Source organism: Sander vitreus, chromosome 16 (genome assembly GCF_031162955.1).
Source record: "Sander vitreus isolate 19-12246 chromosome 16, sanVit1, whole genome shotgun sequence".
NCBI lineage: Eukaryota > Metazoa > Chordata > Actinopteri > Perciformes > Percidae > Sander > Sander vitreus.
Genome location: NC_135870.1, coordinates 24,400,624 through 24,423,454, shown reverse-complemented (window position 1 = coordinate 24,423,454; position 22,831 = coordinate 24,400,624). Strand labels below are relative to the sequence as shown.

The following is a 22,831-nucleotide window of genomic DNA, read 5'->3' as shown; positions in this document are numbered from 1 at the left end:
GAAATAAGCCCAGCAGAAACATCTGATAGGTCAGACCTCCGTGTTTAACTATATATCTTTAAACGTTACATTTACGGCTGACAATGACAACAGAAATAAACAAGTTTTCCGAGTTAGAGCAACGTCGCGGTAATTCAGGATTATTCTTTTCTGGAAACTCAATTCAGAAAAAATGTTTCGACAATATAACTAAATGTGCAAAGTTTTTTTTTTTTTTTTGATTGTTTTTAGTCAATCTTGTGAATTTTATACTTGCAATACAATGAAGTCTGCAAAGGTCTACTACAGCCAGGGGATTGACAAGGATCAAAAAATCTTTGAAAAACTGACAAATCTCGATCATCTCACAGTATTTATTGTTACATTACCCAGCCCGAGCTCCAGTGTACAGTATTTAACCCTCTGAGGTCAAAAGGCATTTTCACATATCTTCTTAAATTTACCTTTTTAAGGTATTTGCATATAATGGATCCCCATGTGTTTTCATATCAAAACGTTCAGAACAAAGTCAGCTTTCCATACAGTGACGCCCACATTTTCTCCAGAGCAATGTGTAAAGAGATACTCTAATTTGGCGCTAAAGATGAAATGTTGATGTTGTCTTTTTGAAAGTTCTCATATCTTTTTTGAAAACAAACCTGAACTCATGATGTGTTGTACATCTTGTTTCGGTGCTTGAAATGAGTCTTAGGTTATATACGATTTTAAAATAGTAAAAAAATGGCTGAAATTAAATTTTGTAATATCACTTTTTGAGTAGAGTTTTTGTCAAACATCGTCACCGGTGCGTCTTTCGCCCTCAGAGGGGTTAACGTATCGGTACGTGAAGTGATACAGCGATGACGTTTTAGATTTTCTCAGCAGTTTTTTCCGAGTGTCCTGAATCTTGTGGCTCATCAGGCAGGTGACCCCTCTGATGTTTCTTGAAGTCGCCTCGGTGAATGAATCCTTTACCGCAGACCACGCACCAATATGGCTTCTCTCCCGTGTGGACCCGTCGGTGCAGCTTGAGGCTGCTGGACTGAGTGAACCTCCTGGCGCAGATGTTGCAGCCGTAGCTTTTCTCCCCCGAGTGAATCCTCCCGTGTAACTTGAGATTGCTGGGGTTGCTGAACCTTTTATCGCACTGGTCGCAGGCGTAAGGCTTCTCCCCCGTGTGGATGCTCATGTGATATTTGAGATTGACCGAGCTGCGGAATTTTTTGCCGCACACGTCGCAGGCCGGCTGCTGCCCCGGCTTCTTGCCCGTGTGGATCCTCATGTGGTTCTGGAGCGCGCTGGCGTGGCCGCAGCGTTTGCCGCAGGTCTCGCAGACGTACGGCTTCTCTCCCGTGTGGGTCAGCATGTGGTGCTGCAGGGCGCTCTTGTGACTACAACCTTTGCCGCAAACCTCGCAGGAGAAGAGTTTTTCCCCGCTGTGTTTGCTCAGGTGACTTTTGAGGACGCTCAAGTCGCTGCAACCGAGGCCGAGCATGTCGCAGCAGTTTTCATTCTGCGTGTGCGTCACCCGGTGGGTGGCCAAGGACGAGGACGAGAAGAAACTCTCGCCGCACATTTCGCAGATAAAATCTCGGTCTCCCGAATGTAGATTCTCGTGATCGCCCAAACTCTGTCGGCACTCGAAGGTCTCCGGGCAGAGCGAGCAGACAAACGTCTTTTTCAAGGCACAACACCTGTGCCGCTGAAGTGCCAACTGCCCGGTGAACTTGTTCTCACACAGCGTGCACGTGTGGGTGCTCGGTTTCTTCACGCTGTGCTGACGCATGTGTCTGACGAAGGTCGACTTGTGCGCAAACTCCGTCCCACACTCGGAGCATTCGAAGGGCTTCTCTCCGGTGTGACGTCTTGAATGTGCGATGAGCTGCCGTTGTCTAGCAAAACGTTTCCCACACTCGGGGCAAAGGTGAGGTTTGGAGTGAGTCAGGTAGTGTCTGTCCATCATACACTTCAGAGCAAATGATTTGTCACAAGATGGACATTTCAACAGCCCTGCCGTCTTTTTCTTTTTCACTTTGGATGTGGTAGTTGAAGTGTCTGTATGGTCATGGGTGCCATCTTCCGCGCTTACATCGGAGGCCAGCTCTGAGGTGGCCTCTGTTAGCATAACTTCAGGTGCAGACGGGGACCCAGAGTTCCTCTCACGTGTGGCTGCATCAGCTGAAAACAAAACAAAAAAGGCTCCAGTAGGGGACTCGAAAGTGGGAAGTACACAGCCAACACAGAAAAGTTATGATCATTGCTTATGATATGATCATATTGTATTTTTTATTGTGTTATGTGAATAGGTGGCCCATTATTTTATTTTTTTATCAAACTACAATCCCACCCTGTTCTAGTAAATGCAGCACAATTCGAACTATACACATGTTGAAACATGCATGGCTGGCAGTTGCCTCCTTTACAGAACTAAAATGGCAGTTGTACTGAGCAGTATTACATTTCTCAGATGGCAGCGGTTGGTATTTTCATATGGATTTAAAGAAAGAAATCATGACATAGCAGCTGGCTTAATACCTCGGTGATATATGTGGTCATTCTCCTTTGTTATTGCAGGTTCAGGTCCTCCCTCCATTGTTTTTCTTTTCTGACAAGAGCTTCTGGATGCCAATTCTGTAAAACAACATAAAAACTTCCTTTTTAAAATGCCAGTATGTGAACATAAAAAGCCTCTCCACAATCAACGATGTTTCATTTCTGGGATTGTTCCGGTGCCGCCGGAAATTCCGCCGGATGTCCCTCATTTTAGGCCGGACGTCCGTCACCTTCCACTTTCTTTGTTTTGTGAGGACTATGGTTAACTGCTCCTCAGATCTCTGCAGGGTAAATCCAGACAGCTAGCTAGACTATCTGTCCAATCTGAGTTTTCTGTTGCACGACTAAAACAACTTTTGAACGAACACATGTTCCACCAAAACAAGTTCCTTGCCGAGGCTATTTTGCCGTGGTTTAGCACCGCCCAAGACGATTGTGATTGGTTTCATTTATTTATTTTTTTTTATACTTTTATTGAAATTGTAATTTTTTTTTTCACTCTGTTAGAACACACTACACACAGGCCTGAAATACACACACATGCTCAGGTCCTATACATGCACAAATGGAGAGATGTCAAGAGTGAGGGGGCTGCGACTGCTGGACAGGCGCCCAGAGCTTGGGGATGTGTGGTGCTTTGCTCAAGAGCACCTTGGCAGTGCCCAGGAGGTGAACTGGCATCTCTCCAGCTACCAGCCCACGCTCCATACTTCGGTCCCTACGGGGACTTGAACTGCAGCGCTGTGGAGGAAGGTCTGGCAATGCGAGACCACTCAAGCCGTTACCTGGATGAGGCTTTTTGGGCCCGGCCACTTGCCCTGCTTTCGGCTTCATGCTCGTCTGTCTCGTCTTGTCATTCAGCCCAGCCCTCTGCTCTGCAGCAGGACCATCCTCAGCTTCACACATGGACACTTTCAACATCATCAGTATTTTCTCTACTGCACCTTTGGTCCATGATTCCATGAGGGATGCAAACTGCTTCTGTAAAGTCATGGGGTAAGAAAAAAATGAAGAGCAACGAGAGGGGTTAGTCATACTTGGTTATACATCGAAAATGTATCTGCACAAATGTATCTGAAGAACATTTGTTGTGAAAATTGTAGGGCTGCACAATTAATCGCAATTTTATCAAAATCACAATATGGATTTGTGGGGGGGGGGCAGTATTTGTTAGGGCCAAAATATGTGTCAAACCATTCATCTGAATTAAGTATTGTGGTGCTTCAGAGCCTACAAATCCTATCCTTTTGTTTGGTGCAGATCCTCGCGAAAATCGCACTATAATCATTTTCATTTGAATATGTTTCAATGAAAATGAGAATATCGATACATAAATGATAATTCCCATATCACAATATCAGTCAGAATAATCACAATTAGATATTTTCCTAATATCGTGCAGCCCCAGAAAATTGGAATTGGAATTTACCAAAGGAAAACATGCCATATATTTAGGGTTAGGGTACTGTATGTGCTCTGCTTCTTTCAGTTGTAATGGGTTTTGGACAAATGGTTGGACAGTAACATCAATGTGAAGACTTGTCATTCATTGTATTGACTAAACTATTCAATTAATAATACCAAGACCCTTGACTCCTATAAAATCAGAAAAGTTGGTGATATGGTTTTGAGTGAAAGCTGAATACAATTTACTTGGAGCTAGGGTTTGTTGTTGCACTTTATCACCTTTTCAACTAAGTTATTAATTGGTAACAACCTCAGAATAGCTGTAACACACAGATCTATGTTGAAGCTAATGAGGCACAAACATGACAGAAGTACAAACACGCATTATAGGTCTGGAGCTGAAACAGCTAGTTTATTTTTTTTTACTGGACAACAACACGTACAACTTGAATGCGTTCAACACAATGCATCAATTCATTTTTGTATCCCTTTCTGATTCTCGCTAGCCTTCTCTCGATGTCAACAGCAGATAAGGCTCATGGGTAGTGCAGTTTTAATGAGTATTTAGTGCATGATTGAAATGTGCATAACCAAAGCCCATAACACAAGTTAAACCTAATGACGCAGTTTTCAGCAACTGCACAACCACTATTCTCACGTAACGGTAGACACCAACGTGTGCGTAAGTTGTGTTTGTTACCGTTATAGCTTTATTACGCAGGTGTTTTTCCTCCGGTGGAGTCACTTCGCTCTCTTCCTCTTCGCTCTTCATAGCCGGTTCTGGAGCCGCAGCAGCGCGCTCTTGAGCGGCCATAACGTTAACATTAGAGTTAGCCAAAAGTCTGCTGAGCTCCGTCACCGCCGCGTCTACCACAGTCTCCATTAGAGCCGATATCTGAGTCTCAAAAGTCTCCAGGCTGAACATGTTTGTGTGTAACATGACGCTCTAATTTATTGAGTTTGTCAACACTCCTAAATGTAAATGTGTCTTTTTGCACAGTTAGCAAGTTTTTGTTGTTGTTCCGCCTTCTTCTTTTTCGTTTGCTTTAACTACGGCAGACTTAGAGGACTTCTGCCCTCTAGACTAGATGGAGTGGTACAGCATCATAACAACAGTTCTCTTTTTGTTGTTCTATTTTGACTGTTTGACTGTTGAGAGATATATATATATATATATATATATATATATATATATATATATATATATATATATATATATATATATCTCATCTATCTATCTATCTATCTATCTATATCTATCACTATCTATCTACTCTCAAACTAATTCGAAAGTGTGGGGGGGACACTAACGGGATTTTGAAAAGTGGAGGGGGGGACATCTCCTCCCTGTCCACAGTGGAAATTACGCCCTAGTATCTATCTCTCTATCTCAATCAATCACAGACTGTACAGCTATTACCAGAACAGATGTATATAGCAGTGTGCTGTTGTAGTTCCTCAGTGTAACCACTGGAGAGCAGTAAACATTCATTATCCTGAATGTACAACCATCATTTGCACCAGCTTCAAGTGTAGACACATTTGAATACCAGCACTTAAAATTAAGATTTTAAGTTTGAGAAATAGACTTGTCACCATTGTCTAGGTGGTGTTTTATTTCGTATCTGTGAGATTTTCATTTAGTTACTTGTGATTTGTAATTAGCATTGTGGGCGGGAGCCTGAAACTTAAGATTTTCAGTGGCAATGACTGCTTTTGTAATAGTTGTTTTGTAATAATAAAAAAATAAAAATATGCAGGCCATTAATCATAATATTAATATAGAATATACTGTAGAATAATGTCTTGTATGGATGTCATCTTACATAATACTCATTAAATAATAGGAAACAGACAACTTTTAGAACTTCCTCTGTTCTCTTATTTCAACATTTCCTTAAACCGATACAATGACAGTACCAGGCTCACCACAGATCACTAAACGTCTAGTTGACTAGACTCCTGTTCCTGCTGAACTGAGCCAGGGTGTTGGTCCAACTGCTGTCAGCTCAGAAGGCACAAGAGGGAGGCCAGATGTTTCCTCAGAGTAATGTTGCGGTCTAAAGACTCCACATGTGGCCCTCTGGTCGTTCCATTCAAATCCAATAAGAGAAGTGTCAAATTCTGCACGTTAAACAAGTCATGGCAGGCAATTTCATTTTTTATGCAAAACACATGTCCCTTATTGTAATTACTCGCAGGCAACTAAACATCAAAAGGTCTTTATCTGTTAAGATCAGTCCTAAGGAAAAGTCAACACAATTTTGCCCCTGAATATAATCTTATATTTTTTTTAAAAGGGAAACTTAATTAAATTTCTTAGGGGTTAGATCAACTGGCAACATTGCAAAGTGTCAGTCATTCTGCACAACAAAGGGAGAATAAGTTGCAAAATCTCTGATAAACATCTGATAACCATGCAAGTGCAAATACTCTCCTCCTCTAAAATAAAAAAAATACCATTGATAAATAAAATGTGATCGATAGAGGCGGACAGAGGATAGAAAAGAGTCTGTCATGGCTAAGATGTGCATCTTAAGAAGATAATGACAATACCAAAGTTTCTCCAAAGCATTTCAGTGTAAGAAGACACATGTTACACAGATAATATCCATATTGTGTCTTGTTGTGTCGAAGGGATTCCCAAAAAATGTTGTCCCCCATAGCTCTATCTGATGAGCTCCCTTCCACCACACCAACCCATTATGTTCCAGATGGGTTCAATTGATATTCAACTGGATGCTATTTAACACAAATTATATAAAAGTAAATAGTGTTACTTTTTGATTAAAAAAAATATTGATCCTCTCAATACTTAGGCTTGGTGTTGTTTTTGGAATGTACATTTCTCGTATGTACAAATGTTTTTCATCTTCAGCTAGGTAGCAGCATCCATCATTTGGGACTGGAAGAACATAAGATAACTCAGAGAACAAATGAACAGTAACAATATTCATAGCAGTAAAAAATACTATTGTGGCTGGTTGCACTTTTCACCAAAAGTTGATGAATACATTTTTTGTATTTCCAACATACCTTCTCAACACAGGACCTGCACACATAGGGTTGTTTTGTTGAAGTGTCTTAAAGCGTAACTCTCGCCAAAATCTTTTTGTGAATGTACCCGAGTCAAACTTTAGTTTAAAAGCATATTTAGGACGGCATTGCCATTTTTAAGATTTACCGTATTTTCGATTTTCGGTCAAATGGCCTTTTGAATGGGAGTGCTAGGGGCACTTTTATGCTAGCCTCAAAATAGCTATTTTTAAAACACTAAGAAGGCTCGACACAACATGAAACTTTGCTCCAAGTATCACCAGGGGCTCTACACCTTAACGAAAGCATTGACAACATTGTTTGTGTACCCACAGTTTACTAAAAAAAGTTTTGAACAACTCACCGTAAGTCTTGTTTCCGGCCGCAGCCATTTCATCAGTCAAAAACAATCGATTTCCAAATGCAACATAACAGGGAGGAGAGTAAAGATGGAAAGCTCCTAAAGCTATAAGATATAAATGCACGGATTATTTCTTGTTTTGTCATTATTGAAAAACAATATTGACCTCGTAGTTGAAAAAGGAGCCTCATATGGAGTCCGTTCATTCGCATTCGGATATCGACTCGTTTTGACTGCCGAGGTGGTAGCGGCCGGAAACAACAAGACCTACGGTGAGTTGTTCAAAACCTTTCTTTTTAGTAAACTGTGGGTACACAATGTTGTCAATGCTTTCGTTAAGGTGTAGAGCCCCTGGCGATACTTCAAGCAAAGTTGAATGTTGTGTCGAGCCTTCTTAGTTTTTTAAAAAATAGCTATTTTGAAGCTAGCATAAAAGTACCCCTAGCACTCCCATTCAAAAGGCCATTTGACCGAAAAACGAAAATACGGTAAATCTTAAAAGTGGCGATTCCGTCCTAAATATGCTTTGAAATGAAAGTTTGACTCGGGTACATTCACTAGGTTGCATTTTGGCAAGAGTTACGCTTTAAATACACAACCTTAAAAACAGAATTCTCTCCATAGGCCCTTTTCATTCTCTGTTTAAAAAAAAAAAAAGAAGATTGAGCAGTGTTGTAGGCATTATGTAGTTTAAGACAATAGCTGTGCATTCTCAGGTCCTGCTCAAGCTTAACATTTAGCTACATGCTTAACATCAAATGAACCGAAAGATTAGATTTACTCTACATCGAGCCTCAAAGGGGGTTTAACCTGAGACCTGGCTGTCATTGAATAGAGAGGTTGTTATTATATTGCAGTGGGGACCACTTAAAGGAAACGGCTGGTGGTATTCTATATGATGCCTATTGGTAACAAATCCCAAGAAAAGACCAAAACAAATAATGTTTCAGTGATTTCTCAATACTGACTTCTCTGTTTAGTTTCATTTTTCAAGAAGGCTCAGTGAAGTGCTGAACCAGCCTGATAGCAAATGTTACTAAAACAAAGGGTAAATGGTGCATTTGTTTGGGACAATTTTCAACTGTGGATTAATATACATTTCAAGCACTTAAGTATTTCTGGCCGCAAGATGCTTTGTGCGAGAATTGAGTCAAAATAAACTACAATGTGTGTGTTCATGGTAACAAAGGAACATGTGCCCAGTGCAACAGTGTGGCACAGTGAGGAATAAAATGCATCAGGCTTTGGATATACACACAATAAATGTTAGATCAAGTCATTGTTGGTTTTGGTCTTTTCTAATTGTCAATAAAGTGATTTGTTGTCTGCCAAATCCATCAATGACAACAAAAGTGCAAGCACAAATTGGTTTTAGATTTCAAAAAGAAAGTAAAGAACATTTCTCTCTTCTCTTCTTACAGTGTGAGAACAAAATCTTTAGTTTTTTTTGTGTGAGACGCTTTCATATCATTTGAAATATGCTGCATCGGACTTCAGGTGAGCGACATGCTGGAGTAGTCGCATTTTTCCACGCTCCCACCCTATTCATCTTTAACTTTCTCTATAGTTCAGCCAAAGCGCTACAACTATCCATTGATATCTAACTATATTCGGCAACATTGCCACGTCGAAAGGATGTCCAACATGTCGAAGAAACAAAATATGCTGCATCTTCTTTTGACAAGATTGTATAAATCTTTAGTTGGTAAGGAACTACAGATGTGTTGTCATACATCCCCATCATCTCTGAACAAGTGAAGAACTTAGCCACTGTGAACAAATTGCTAAGACTCCCTGTTCAGTAGTGTACTAAGCTCTGCACCTGATCAGATACACAGGACACAAACGCACTAATCCACGGATCTTGCCTCAAGAGTTGTTCTTTCCGCAGTGATCCGCAGGCTGACAGCTTGAAGAACTCCTCTCTTAGAAATGTGTGAAAAGCAAAACGAAAAAAGTAGTGGAAAGTGTGACATTCTCCTTCTACCAAAAAAAACCAAACCGGTATCCTCTTCCAGCTGCAGAAGCAGCAGTAGCAGACACCATAGCAGTGTAGTAATCCCTGGCAATGTGATTTTGATTTTCTGTCCCAAATCATCATGCCAGAGACCCACACAGCCACAGCAGAGACATCACTCCATCCTCTGGGAAGTCTCTCTCTCTCTCTCTCTCTCTCTCTCTCTCTCTCTCTCTCCCTTTCCTTTCCACTGCTACTTTTTTTCTCACGTTCCAGTGTCTCCGGTCCTTCCTCCCCCCGCTCTCCCGTCTCAGGCTCCCATGCTCGGTTTAACATTGGGTATTTCCCTCATTAACTAATCAGGAACTCCAGAGAGGCCCGAGGAAATCTGGCTCTGAAATAAAACGACAGCGTGCTCCTCTGATAGTAACTAATGGTAATCATCCCCCACGCTTTGCTTGGTGAGCAAGTCTCATGGCAGGTGTGAGGTCACTCTGGGACACAAGCTTACACAGTCATTGATCGGACAACTTGAGAAAACCCTTTCTGTCTCCATCTGTTGTCTCTGTAGTTACTCTTGCCTTGTTTACTGTTTCAATACAGGAGGGTGGGAGATTTAGAGCTGGATTTTTTTTCTTTTCTTCCATAGCCAGATAAATGCTTACCATGGAAACGTTAAAGGAATAGTTTCTTGAAAATCAGTTTTGAGCATCCAACATTCACCTCAAGAAGGCTTAAATGCAGTGGTTAAAGTAGGTTCTGGCACCACACCAAACTCCATTCACAAATGTAACACTTTAAAATGTCTTACTACTTTAAAGTCTCTATCCATTTAGTCAAAATCCACGACGTTTCATTTACGGGATTGTTCCGTTTTCGACCAGATGTCCGTCACCTTCCGCTTTTGTTTGTGTTGGAATTTTAAACTCCGGTGGATTTCTGAGGACTATGGTTAACTGCTCCTCAGATCTCTGCAGGGTAAATCCAGACAGCTAGCTAGACTAGCTAGAGAGCTGTCCAATCTGAGTTTTCTGTTCCACGACTAAAACAACTTTTGAACGTACACGTTCCACCAAAACAAGTTCCTTCTCGAGGCTATTTTACAGCAGCACAGCGTCTCCGTCCGGCGCTTCGCGCTGCCCATGACAACTGTGATTGGTTTAAAGAAATGCCAATAAACCAGAGCACGTTTTTCTCCCATCCCGGAATGCTGTGTAGACTAGCCAGACCCTCCTCCGCAGCGCTGCGAAGGAAGGTCTGGCAAAGCGATACTACTATCCACTACACAGCACTTTAAAACTCACTTTTAAACCTAGTTCACCTGGTACTCTAATTATTTCCTTCTTTGAAAACAGTGGTGAAAAACACAATAATAGTAATTGCCAGGAGTTGTCATTAAAACAAAAGGATCAGCGCTGCTGAGAGTATATAGAGAAAACACTGGAATGGATATTTGGCATTATTTTAAACGAACAGGAAACACTGATGTATGAAACTGCCAATTAGATTCCATTTACTTATCTATCTAAGGTTAATTTAACCCCTGCTTAAAAGGCAGTTCTGAAAAGTCTGTAGCTTGCATGCAACTAAATCTGTATTAAAATTTAAGTCAGTAACGGACTGGTAATGTGGAATTTGAGCAGATGCCAGAGAGGCAGCGGGCCTCGTGGACCGTTTGGGACGGCCAGCCAATCAGAGAGCCGCATGATTGTCACAGCCATGCGGCCCCTTAATTGTAAACAGGCCCCATATAATTTCTCTCGGTCCCCTTTCAAGAGTCGATAATGTTCTTTGCGCGATAGCCAAACTTCTCAAAATCTTTCACACCTATCAGTATTGTAATCTGATCAGTATTTGAACCACATATGAGTCTCTCGATATCACAGTCATAGTTGCCCTCTACAGTTACAGTCACAAACTTTTACATCAGTCTGCATTGTTTTGTAGCGAAATTACTTATTCAGATCAGATGTTCAAAAACGTGCATGGTTTGAAATAAAACAAATCTACCTGCGTTTTTTTTTTAATTTTGTATTATTTGTTTGCAAAAGTTAAAATTAAGCAATGCCTTCTGGGAATTTCAAGACTGAATCGAGTAGACCGCGTGAGCGTGCCAGCGTGGTTGTTGGAAGTTGAAGATTGTAAGTTGGAAGCTATAGCCTACTGTTGACAAAAAAATTAAAATAATGAATCGAGGCATCAAGCGACACAAGGAGAAAAGAGAGAAATATAAGAGAGCACTGTTGGCTGACGGTGAAAAATGTTGCAAACTGACTTTTTGTTTTAAAAATCAAGTGCAGCTTTAGCTAGCACTAGCGCTAATACTGCTAGCATTAATGTTAGTGACACTTCTGAGCCAGCACACCCAAAGACAGGACAGTGAGGAATATGAGGAAGAGGAAGAAATAAAACGAGCAAGAGGAGGATTAAGAGATATACATGCATAACGAATCTATGGAACTAACCAACACAGAACAACAAGCCTGCTGTCTGTGGGTCTGAATGTGGATTACCAGAAGCAACCGAGATGGAGACCAATGCTGCAGGAGGGAGCATAGCAACAGGTACAGTCAGTGTGGCTACTAGTTGACATGTAAGACATGTTTTTATTATGGAGCGGCTGGCTCTGATGATTTATTCATTTTTTTTAATTTTTTTTTTTATGCATTGGGGTTGTGTATTGATATGTCTATGTTTAGGTGCAGTTGTTTACGGGAGTTTACATTCACCATCACTGGGGCTATCAAAAGTGAGTGTTCTTTCCGTGCCTCGAAAGTTCTATCTGCGAGTTGCGCAGTTGAATTGTTAGGCCCCTTGTAATCCTGATGTAATAGAGGCAAGACTCCTGTGTATAATTCGTCCAGTTTGTGCTAGTGAGAGGAGGAAAATAAGAATGTAGGTCAGGTTAACTTCCCCACCTCAGATTAAGTGCAGCATTGGGAAGTATTATCCTAAATGGAGCTATAAGCACTGAGTTTATGATAGGTATGGGTTTGGGTTACAGTTAGTAGGGGAAACAAACAGACCCGCTTATATATTTGACCACACAATAAGTATAGAAGTGCATTTCCTGAAATACTGGACTGTTCTCTGTAAATCTGGTCATGATGAGATATGGAGTGACAATAAAGTGCAGGGCTGTTAAGGTAATGGCAAACTGAAAAAGGTGCATTGTTGTGCCCAATGACACTGCTGCCACATACCAGCAATACTTCCAGAGTTTCATCAATCTAACCTAATCCATCTGTGCCTCCTCCTGCAGTGAGAAGAGAGGCAGTGTGACCGGTCAGTGAGGCCCGGGCTCCCATCACAGGCTTTTATTGGTCCTGACGGGGGATTCGGTGCAAGGGAGAACCACCTACAGTACACCACCTAATGAGGATCAAAGGTTTGCTTAACACATGAGGAGTAGCAGGCAGGAGATTACCATAGGTAACACTCTGAGGGTATAAGAAGAAGAATAGGATTAGGAAGAGAAAGAAAAGTCAATAACTGGGGACCAAAATCCAGGTTCCATACTATTTAAGAGTTGTTGCCTTAAAAATGTATATGCTCCAGAAATTAAAATGTCACTCCACTATAAATCTATTTTTTATTCAAAACAAATTAAGACTGCTTCTGGCACCCCTTACTCTGACCACACCCATTTTTTAACTCTGCCTTCATTTTAATCTCAACTATACACCTGTCAAGGTTCGTGACTGCATGTTGCACATATTGCTTTGAAACCAATTTGACAAAGCAGCCAGTGGAACAGTGGAGTTACATCTTCACGGGTTTGCCATGGGGCCCAACAAGACTTTTTCCCATAGCCTTCCATGGCGAAAGAGACGTCTGTAAATCAGTGGATACCCTTAAACATCACAACCCCTGCAAAATGACTCGTTTCACTCAGAATTTATTCCATGCGTTCTGATAACATTTGGAAAGTCTAGAAGAGACGCACAATTAAATAGTTTGATCCCCTTTTAAGTCAGCAGAGCGCTAAACCGGAAGTAGCCCGCTTGGCTGGCGGAGGTCTCTAGTGCGCCTGCTCTATGTGCCTCATAGTGCGGAACCAGCGCTGATCACAATTTTATACAAGGAAGTTGAACTTTTTTTGGCTTAATGCTCCACTGAGCAACTCTCATAGTAATGATTGGGGCTCCGCCTCGAACGCTGTTTCCAGGTTTTATTATACATCCATGCTTTTACCCGCTAATTACGCCACTGGGGTCACCAGCTAGTCGCTAACTTGTTGTTTAGTGCTGTAACTTACAGTCAGTGGCTTTTCACTCAAAATAGCTACCTGCTGCATCTGGAAACAAGGTTGATGAGAGTGCAGAGACTGAACCAAAACAAAAAAGTTGTGGGCCAGAAAACCAAAAGCTAAAAAAAACAAACTTAAATGACATTCTGGTAATAATTTTTTGTGGGTTTGTTAAAACGAGCGACCCCTTTCACTGACAAAGAATTGACAAAAATAGTGATTATAGCAGCTTTAAAGACAACTTACCTGACAACTAAATGGTACCAATGCAGCACACTCATCTAATGAGCACCTTTAAACTAACTGTAAATAATCTATGTTCATTTGCAGTTTGTTCCAAGTCTTATTTTTATATTGCATAACCTTTTAAAAAAGGCTTCTATTAAATACATATAGAGACTGAGATATATATATATATATATATATATATATATATATATATATATATATATGCCCACAGGCATGCTGTTGGCTGGTGTAGTGCAGGTTGCATGTGAGGACTTGAACCCGCAGGGCTGATAATTAACTTTTTGTTATTATATTATCAGTTTGAGCATGAAGCTAAACTTGGTTTTTTTGTGTGCAGATACAGTATGAATGCATGGATTTAAAGATTTGTGAAACCCGGTGCTAGCAGTGAATAAATTATCTCTTCAGCTGATTAGTATAGTATGATTTATGGTTCATGGCTGCACTCCAAAGCTCCGAAGCCTCTTAAACCTGTCACTTTTCCCAGTTTCTCATGTCAGATAAATTATTTTCATAACAAATTCTCAGTTCTTACTCAATCTCTAGGAGACATTGTGTTCAGAGTTTGAGCGTGCTCCAGCTAAAAGTGAATCCAACGTGCTCAGGCTCATGCTAAACTATAACGCAAGCCTGCTGTATGCCGGGTGGTTCGCTGTGCGTGGGACTGCTGGAGCTTACTTAATGGGAGTCACACGCTGGATCCTGCTTGCTGGGGTTTCAGTTTTTTACATGTTTGATCCACAGAGGCAGGACATACCAAGCGTGATCTTGGCATGTGACCCCTGCCAGCTGTCCAGTCACCATACCTCTGACCTCCAAACCCCTGGGAGTCAGAGTCAAATCATGCTTGACTTGGCAGGGCCTTTATGAAACGTAGAGACCATGTGACTGAGGGATTGTATTAGAAGCATTAGAGCAGCAGGGTGAAATTCCTGGATTGGAACAGCACATTCCACCAATACATTTATAGGAAAAAGGTATTGTTACAATAAACATATTACATATTCCTTCAATTGATGCTTTTAAAATGGATTTCATTTTGAGGTCCAAAGCTGGAAATCAGTTGAACTCCACATCCACCTTCACACCTGCTCCCAATTTGGACATCATGCCTGCCTGTTTTCAGATTTTCAGACTGTCCCAGAAAACGACCGCATAGATCGATTGTGCAACCAGCTTATAACAACCCATATTCACGTTGGTAGTTTGGCGGCGACCTCTCTTGGCCGTAGTAATTATCGTAGGAGCAAGCAAGAAGGGAAGGAAACTAAGTATCCGCGTAAGGAGGCAGGATCGTGGATTGGTCAAACAAACACAGGACATTCACTCAGGAGACAGACAGGTTTGTGTCCCAAAAGTCAATGGTCATTTGTTTAAATTAACTGACTTTTATGGATCTAATTCCGTGACATATGTACGAGTCATTTTAAGCCAGTTTCTGATGTTTTCCTAACTCAAACTAAGTACTTTTGTTGCCTTAACTTAACTAGTTCCATGTCACAATATTAACTTCTTGTTTAAAACTGCGAGTGTTACCTAAATAGAACCGTGATTAAAACTGGCACCGTGGTCATATGTTACAATCATGTGTTCAAAACCGCCATATTACAGTGTTAAATAAAACTCTTATGGGAATCATTGGCATCCCACCTATTCTTTTGTTTAGGTATGAGGGCTGCCTCTTTTGATGCTTGCCAAACCCTGTTTTGACTGGCTTATCTGTGCAATCTTCTCAGCCTATTATCACATACTACAGAGCCAAAGCAACACGATTGTTGGCAGACACTTGAAGGCTGAAGGTCTCAGTAAATACACAGTATGGCAGGCAGTTTGAAAGTTAGTGAAAGCAGTAGGCAATACTTAGGCAATACATGTGCATGTGCTTCTATCACATCACAGGTCTGTCACAATATTAAATTTGAATTATAATATGTGCTGAAAGTTTAAACATTTAAAAAAAGAGTAGAGATGCACCAATTATAACTTTCTAGGCCGATTCCGATTTTCTTTGAGTTAGGCCAGCCGATACCGATTTCATTTTTTCTAACCTCTTTACAGCACACACAAATATTTATTTTCTATCTTTTCCTTAATAGAACATTTTGCACAGAACATAGAAATATTTTTGAACAGATAATGGATCACTATAAAATAGAACTATATAATGTAGCAATGTTAGAACCATTTCCTTCTTTTCACATCCAATATCCAACTAAAAAGAATTTAATTTTGGTTTTTGGTGTCGTCCCTCCACGCTCTACTCTTTCCTTGCAGGTGTTGCATATTGCAAACTTATCTTCTGCACACACGCTGAAGAATTTCCAAACAGCTGACATGTTGCAGGTTAATTCACGAGAGGTTCCCTACATGTGCGAGAATAGCGCGGACACGCGCTTCACACCGCGAGCGGGTACGCGCAACACAATGCAGAAAAGTTGAGAGAAAGGAAAAAGAGACTGTGCTGTCGCATCCGTGTGTGCATGCGTCCTTGAGAACTGTAACTCGTATAACTTTTGTTGTCAGTTAATTGGAGCGTGAAAATCGGCATATGTCCGACTGACCTGCCGGTCGCTGGTCATGGCCGAGCACGTGAAAACCGGCCAATTCCGGTCACCAGCCGGTCTATCGGTGCATCTCTAAAAAAGAGTGTATGGTACTACCCCAGAACCCCTGTATGTTACATTGTATATGTAGCTCACGGCAAGAGGTAATTACTGTAGGTTTTTTTTTTTTTTGAGGGAAACATGCTTCCTCCCAGATTACGCTTGTTTCAACACATCCTCATACCAGCGATAGGCGCACGTTGTGAAACGGTCACAGTTTTAAACACGTGGGTAACGTCGTGAATTGAAACAAAACTACTTGGTTAGGTGTAGGCAACAGAAATACCATACTAAAGCTATATATTATAAGTGATAGTGTGTAGTTTCTGTCCATGAGGAATGCTGAGTAGATATACAAATGTTTCCCTTAAAACATAATTGAGAATGCAATTTAGTTGTAATTGTAAATTAAAATCTCAAATAGAAAAAAAAACAACATTATTTTAGCCCTTGCACTTTATAATTTGGAATTTTCCATTTGAAATGTTATCTTTTGAATTTTCCATTTGGCAATTTCCGTTGGAGCCATCAGCACAGAATATTTCTGCAGCGGCCCATACAGAGGTTAAGCTGTCAGACACACTGCTGTTCCCATCGTTGATTCATTGATCATACAATGAATAGGCTATAATTGATGCATCTCAGAGGGCGGCTGATGAAGATGAGATGGTTTCATTGTGCTCTGAGAGGCCATAAGATGAATGTAAACACACAGTCAACATGAATTAAAATGACAGTTTATGGCCCATGCCTCAGCACCGAGTTGTCCCTTTCACTTAACTAGGGTTGGAACTACATTAAAACAAGGGCTGTATTACAGAGAAGGAATTATTGATACTACAAAATCAGCATACTCAATATAACTTTATGGCAGTGATAAGCTCATTCACTCACACAATGTGCAATTTTCTTTCTCTCTGGCCATTTCAATGTAGCGGTTATGTTATTGAATTTTTTTTATTTTTAACAGAAAATTGGAGGAAACAGGCAACACTGAACCCTGGGAAGTCGAAGGAAAGTCTGACAGCGACATGACTTCCTCTCCTACAACTACAGAGACCAACGAGAAGCCTTTCTCCTCGTGGCACAGTCGGACTGAAATTCTTTGACCCATCAATTGATCTGATTGAACTTTGACACACAAAATCGAGGGGCTCTCATACGCTTGTTTTAGAACTGCAAGGCAGAACGATCCATTCGGCAGAGAAAAAAGGATGCTGTTTGTTTTGTACATGTAGTGAGAGCAAGCCTATTGACAGAGTGACAGTGTTCAGGTTACCATAGGGTGAGCTAGACTGATGCAAAGCTTTCAAAGCATATAGAACAGCATCAGACATTAATATAGTAATTTACTACAGAACAGTTTTACATTTCCTCCCACACTTCCGGATTAGAGCACCTAATGCCACTGATTACTGTGAGTAGTCTCACATTGCCAGACCTATCTCTACAGCACTGTAGAGTGAGGTCTGGCTACACCACACACACATTATGGGATAGGAGAAAGAAACGCTCCGGGTTGTTTGCATTTCTTTAAACCAATCACAATCGTCTTCTGTTGTGGCGCTAAGCTCCGGACGCAGCGACGGTGGATCTGCAAAATAGTCTCAGGAAGGAACTTGTTTTGGTGGAACATTTGCACCCCGCAAAAGAAAACGCCACATGCATTATTAAATGAAGTTAACTGTTCACACAATACAGTAAGATGAGCTATTTAAATTAGGTGGATACATGGTTAAACCTCATTTGCTCTTACCAGTGTATCGCTGTGTGAACTTCGTCCATAGCAATCCCCAGCAAACGTTCCCAAAACATTATAGAGAAAATGCCGTGAACATATTCTTTGCAAATCTTTACAATAATCCCCCGAAAGAACCAAGCAGGCCTGCCTTGTTGCATGATTTAAATGTTCTTCAAAACTTGTCATTTTCAGCGTGCGGCTTGCTAGCTCGGAGTTTGTTGTCGTTTCCCCAAACGAAGGGATTTTGAGAAGGGCGACACAGAGCCAAAAGTAAGGGTACTTCCATTGATCCTAACTACTGATTAAGCAAATGGTCTGCCCTACAGTAATATTACAAAATGCACAACAAAGCTTGCATTGTGTATCACAGCAGGACTGAAGCCCTCCCATAGAATATAATGATTCAGCACACAGCACATTGATCAGCACGTATGCCTGCGGGCCGGCATCACTGCTCTGTGCCACCCACACACACTCACTCAAGTGGATATATTTAGTATATATTCAGACACCAGGATACACGCATGCATGAACACACAATATATTAGTGGGCAGATTTCCTTGTTTTTTAAGCCAAGGACCCCTTAACTGAAAGCTTTCAGTTAATGGGTTTTAGGATCACCTTAGACCCAACGATTGAGATGACAGGAGCATGCCCCAAATCTAACAAGACTCTCATGATTACATTCCGATATTGGAAATTAGTCTGCGACAGTGGAATCGCTTGAAAAGTCGTTTGGTCTAAGGTCGGCATTATCTTCACCTAGCTGGCTGCCTCCCACACTTTGCACGGCGCACCGCACAGGTTAACAACAACGGGTTGTCAGAGAGTGGCACTGGTGGCATGCAGCGGCCCAGGAGGTTGCATCAGGTGTCACTCGCCTGACTGAATGAGCACATTTGACTAGATTATTATCAGCCCCATATTTATTTTTTTCTGAATTAAAAAAGTGAATTTTACAAGTATAGAAATGTGTAAGTATAGAAAATCTACTGGATTGAATTTGAATTATTCCGGGAGGACTTAACTAATTCCAGGAGTCAATCATTGAGGGTTGGCAACCCTAGTCTATATGGAGCTGACACCAGGGTGCAATTAGCTTATAGCTTGGCATGAAAACAGCTGGGGAAACCAACAGCTACAGCACGCAACTCCCCCTAAAACCACCGTTTGTGTATGGATGCCACATGTCATTTAGTGAGCTTGAGATGGCGGTGTATGTAGGTTCATTTACTCCCTGTGGACTGACCCAGTTTTGCAGTTTCTTCCAGTCTTTATGCTAAGCTAGGCTAATAGCCTGCTGGCTTCAGCACCATATTTAAAGGAGAACTCCGGCCGGAAAAAAATTGGCCGGAGTTCTCCTTTAACGCACATTGAACATGAAAGTGGTCTTCAATCTCGTCATCTAATTTAGAAAAGAAAGCAAATACGTGCATTTTCCAAAATGTTGAACTATTCTTTTAAATGAAAATAAGTATTAAAAAAAGTTACATTTTGTGCTGATGAAGGGAAGTGATGTAACTAAAAGCTTCTTTTTTTGTTGTTTTTTTCCTTTTTTACAGGCTCTTTTTGAGGATTATAACCCTTTTCTCCTCGAGAGCACCAGCTTTTGTTTCTTTAGTGCAACTTTGGACTTAGAGTAGTCTGAGGTTTAGTCTTGCATTTCAAAGAAGTTGAAAATTCCGAGCAGCTCTAGAGATTAAGCCATTTCGGTGATGCTTAACAGATTATTTGAAACTGCGACAAGTTGGACTACACAGAAAACAATGTAAAGTAATAATCTGTATACTTAAGATAGTTGTCTGTCTTAGTTTTTGAAACCGTGATATTTAAGATACAAGCTTTTAACAGTGACTTTAGCATTTTTTAACCTAAATCGTTACCAGAAATGATTCAGATGTCTGTTAAAATGATAAAAGCATGAAAGCATGTGGACTTACTGTATATCGTGGTCCATCTGTGGTTCCCCCCCCCCCTCCGTGCAGTGATATAGAGATGCTGCCTTCCTGCAGCTTTCTGTGTATCCTGAATGGCAGGAAGCAGTGGGCTGAGACTGACGCCTTGCTCTCCTTTTATAAATCAGGCTTTATGAGTTGACATAGTGTCGTTTTTGTACATTAGGGCCTGCCACAAAACAATTCAAAGAACAGTTTGTTGGTCTGGACCTTCGTTGGCACAAAGCACCTCATTCAGCCCGAGTCTGGGTGTAGGAAGTCACGTTTTGTCCCCCAATTCTCTCCATCCAATTCTATTCAATTAAGCTTTATTAGCAGAACATTCTGATTTTAATTTTGATTGACTATGTGGTCATCTATTGTAGAAATATTTCTATAATCTAGATGTGTTATTCTCAGTATAAAAGTTTGTAATGTATGCGAGTTGTGTGTAGTCATAAAACGTAGTTACAATTTCCAGGGAAGAAACATTTGAACTCCCTGTACAATGTATCAGGGGTGTGATTCTTTTCGGATAAATCCGGAAATCCGGCTTTTCCGATGTGAAAATGAGGCTCTCGTAAATCATGCAAATTCTTGGGCACAAGGCACAGGTCAGGTGTGGCACAGGTTGAAAGAGACCATTTGTGCTGAGATAGACCTACACATTCTTCGTATGAGATGGCCCACAACAACGATGATAAATGATCACGTTTGCGCATGACTCACGTGTTTAATTTTTATATGGTATTTACCCCCAAAACAGAATAAAGAGTTAAGTGGGGTCATGCCTGTTTGTTGTACATCAGTTAGGTTTTGGTATGTGAGGCAAAGATGAACCTACTTCAGTGTTTCCAGGCTTGCATTTGCCCATGTTAAAGTGTGAGATCACCAGTTAACATGGGTGTCTATTTCTCTCATATGTTAACCTGTGTTAACTTAGACTAAAAGTCCAATATATAGCTAGAAATCCCAGACTCTTTGCATTGGTCTGTAGTGTAGTGGTATAGATGACATAGAACCTAGTCTGTCAACTTTTTTTGTGACATCCAAGGTTCAAATCCCAGCTAGATCTCTAGTGCGTTGTTTCGTTTTATTTTTTTCCGTTCATACAGTATGTGTCGTATTTGTGTGGATAATGCTTAAACGGACATGTATTACACAAAAACTGGTGATGTTTTCAGCGATATCCATTATTTTGTCTCACTTGCAATCACTTCATGAAAATATGAGCCTCTGGCACTCGAGGGGCGGAGGCAGAGCAGAACGCAGGGCAGGGCCTTGTTGAATATTCACTGATTTCATGCAAATATCACCAGTTAACATGATCACCAGCTAAACTGGCACACCGGGAAACATGGCTAAAAGAGCTCTACAGCGAACAGATGTGCTGGGCGAGCCGTCAGTCGGTGGAAGCTAACAGAAGCTAGCTGGCGTAAGCTGACAGCTGACCAATGCTACCAAGTGATCGGTGGTCCGTTACACTGTAAGCTATATTCAACATCACTGATTAAGTAGCCTAAGTCAATCCTACATTTTTCAACTTGGGAGCAAAAGATGCTCCTCGGGGGGGGGGGGAAGCACCTTATGTTGGGGAAACGTATGACGAGCCTCATGTCCCCTGCCCTTTGCCATAATGTGCAACGTAACGCATGCGTTATGCCTTATGTGCGCACATTCACATAAAAAAAAAAAAATACATTGATGATGGTGACACCAAGTCCTCCCGTAGTTGTTCCTTTTGTCATTAGTTTTGCTTTCAATAACTTGGTAAACAGTGGCAGTAAGCCACCAGCTACACGCAAGATGTGTGGCACCAAGATAAATGATGCCGGATCAACAACTTCAAACTTCATCAGGCATCTCAAAACGCACCCAGATAGGTCAGTCACTCACACGCTAGCATATATCGTCATAGGTAACAAGCTAACCATCGCAAAGTGTTGTGCTAATGCTGGGAACAGGCACATCTTTATAGTTAGTAGTTGCTGGGGCTCAGACATCCATGGCGCACAGCAGACGGGACGCACGGATCCATCTCCCCATGAACAAACGCTGTGTCGGGTGGGCAAATGTGATGTGTAATTGATCCCGTGGATGATTTGTAGGCTATTAAGTGAACAAGGTGTACCCGGTCTACCAAACATTGGGCCGTCTTGACTGTCTTAATTCTGCACATATTTCTGTTGCTGTAGTCCTATTTACTATTTCATCCATGCATGTCACCTGCTGTGGAGACGCTGGCGTCACTAACCTCTCCTCCTCTGAGTCGGATCTCCCTCGCGCTGGACTCCGTTTCACTGAGCGTACTAACACTTAGAAATTAAATGGTATTACATCAGTGAGTTCAAACTGCTTATTGTGCCTAATTTGGACTAACATCTGAGATGCATGTTGTTCTTTAACTGGTGTGGCGTTGCCACTATTCTCTTGATTTCCTCTTCGATATTTTTTTGAGTGAAAGAGACGTTTAGCGTACATCACCACAGGTAACAAGCTAACCATCGCAAAGTGTTGTGCTAATGCTGGGAACAGGCACATTCTATCTTTATAGTTGTATCCATATGATGTGACAGGCTTAGGTTAATATTTCACCAGGTCCGAGGTCTAGAGGGATGTGTTAAATAGACCCCATAAAGTTATCCCACAACTGATTTTGATACTGTACTGTCTGGATGGTAGCTACAGGACATGTTTTGAATTCATAAGATTTTTTATATATACACACACACAGAGATGATTAATGTGTGGATGAATAGAA

General features: G+C 41.2%; 1 protein-coding gene across 1 annotated transcript; it reads right to left on the bottom strand.

The window, feature by feature from the left end:
* Positions 1–344: 344 nt before the first annotated feature.
* On the bottom strand, positions 345–4,970 carry LOC144531812 (uncharacterized). Its single transcript, XM_078272118.1, has 4 exons — positions 4,640–4,970; positions 3,318–3,513; positions 2,515–2,610; positions 345–2,157 (listed from the first exon to the last, which is right to left on the bottom strand). Exons 1-4 carry the CDS (start codon positions 4,877–4,879, stop codon positions 848–850), a joined length of 1,842 nt encoding a protein of 613 aa, XP_078128244.1. The 5' UTR covers positions 4,880–4,970; the 3' UTR covers positions 345–847.
* Between the last annotated feature and the right edge of the window lie 17,861 nt (positions 4,971–22,831).

What these genes read in the sequence shown, in the direction of transcription:
- LOC144531812 (XM_078272118.1), bottom strand. Translation starts at nt 4,879, where the DNA reads ATGTTACACACAAACATGTTCAGCCTGGAGACTTTTGAGACTCAGATA. An exon ending in TGCGTAATAAAGCTATAACG is followed by an intron (nt 3,514 to 4,639) that starts GTAACAAACACA and finishes ATGACTTTACAG; the next exon opens with AAGCAGTTTGCATCCCTCAT. An exon ending in TGACCACATATATCACCGAG is followed by an intron (nt 2,158 to 2,514) that starts GTATTAAGCCAG and finishes TTTTGTTTTCAG; the next exon opens with CTGATGCAGCCACACGTGAG.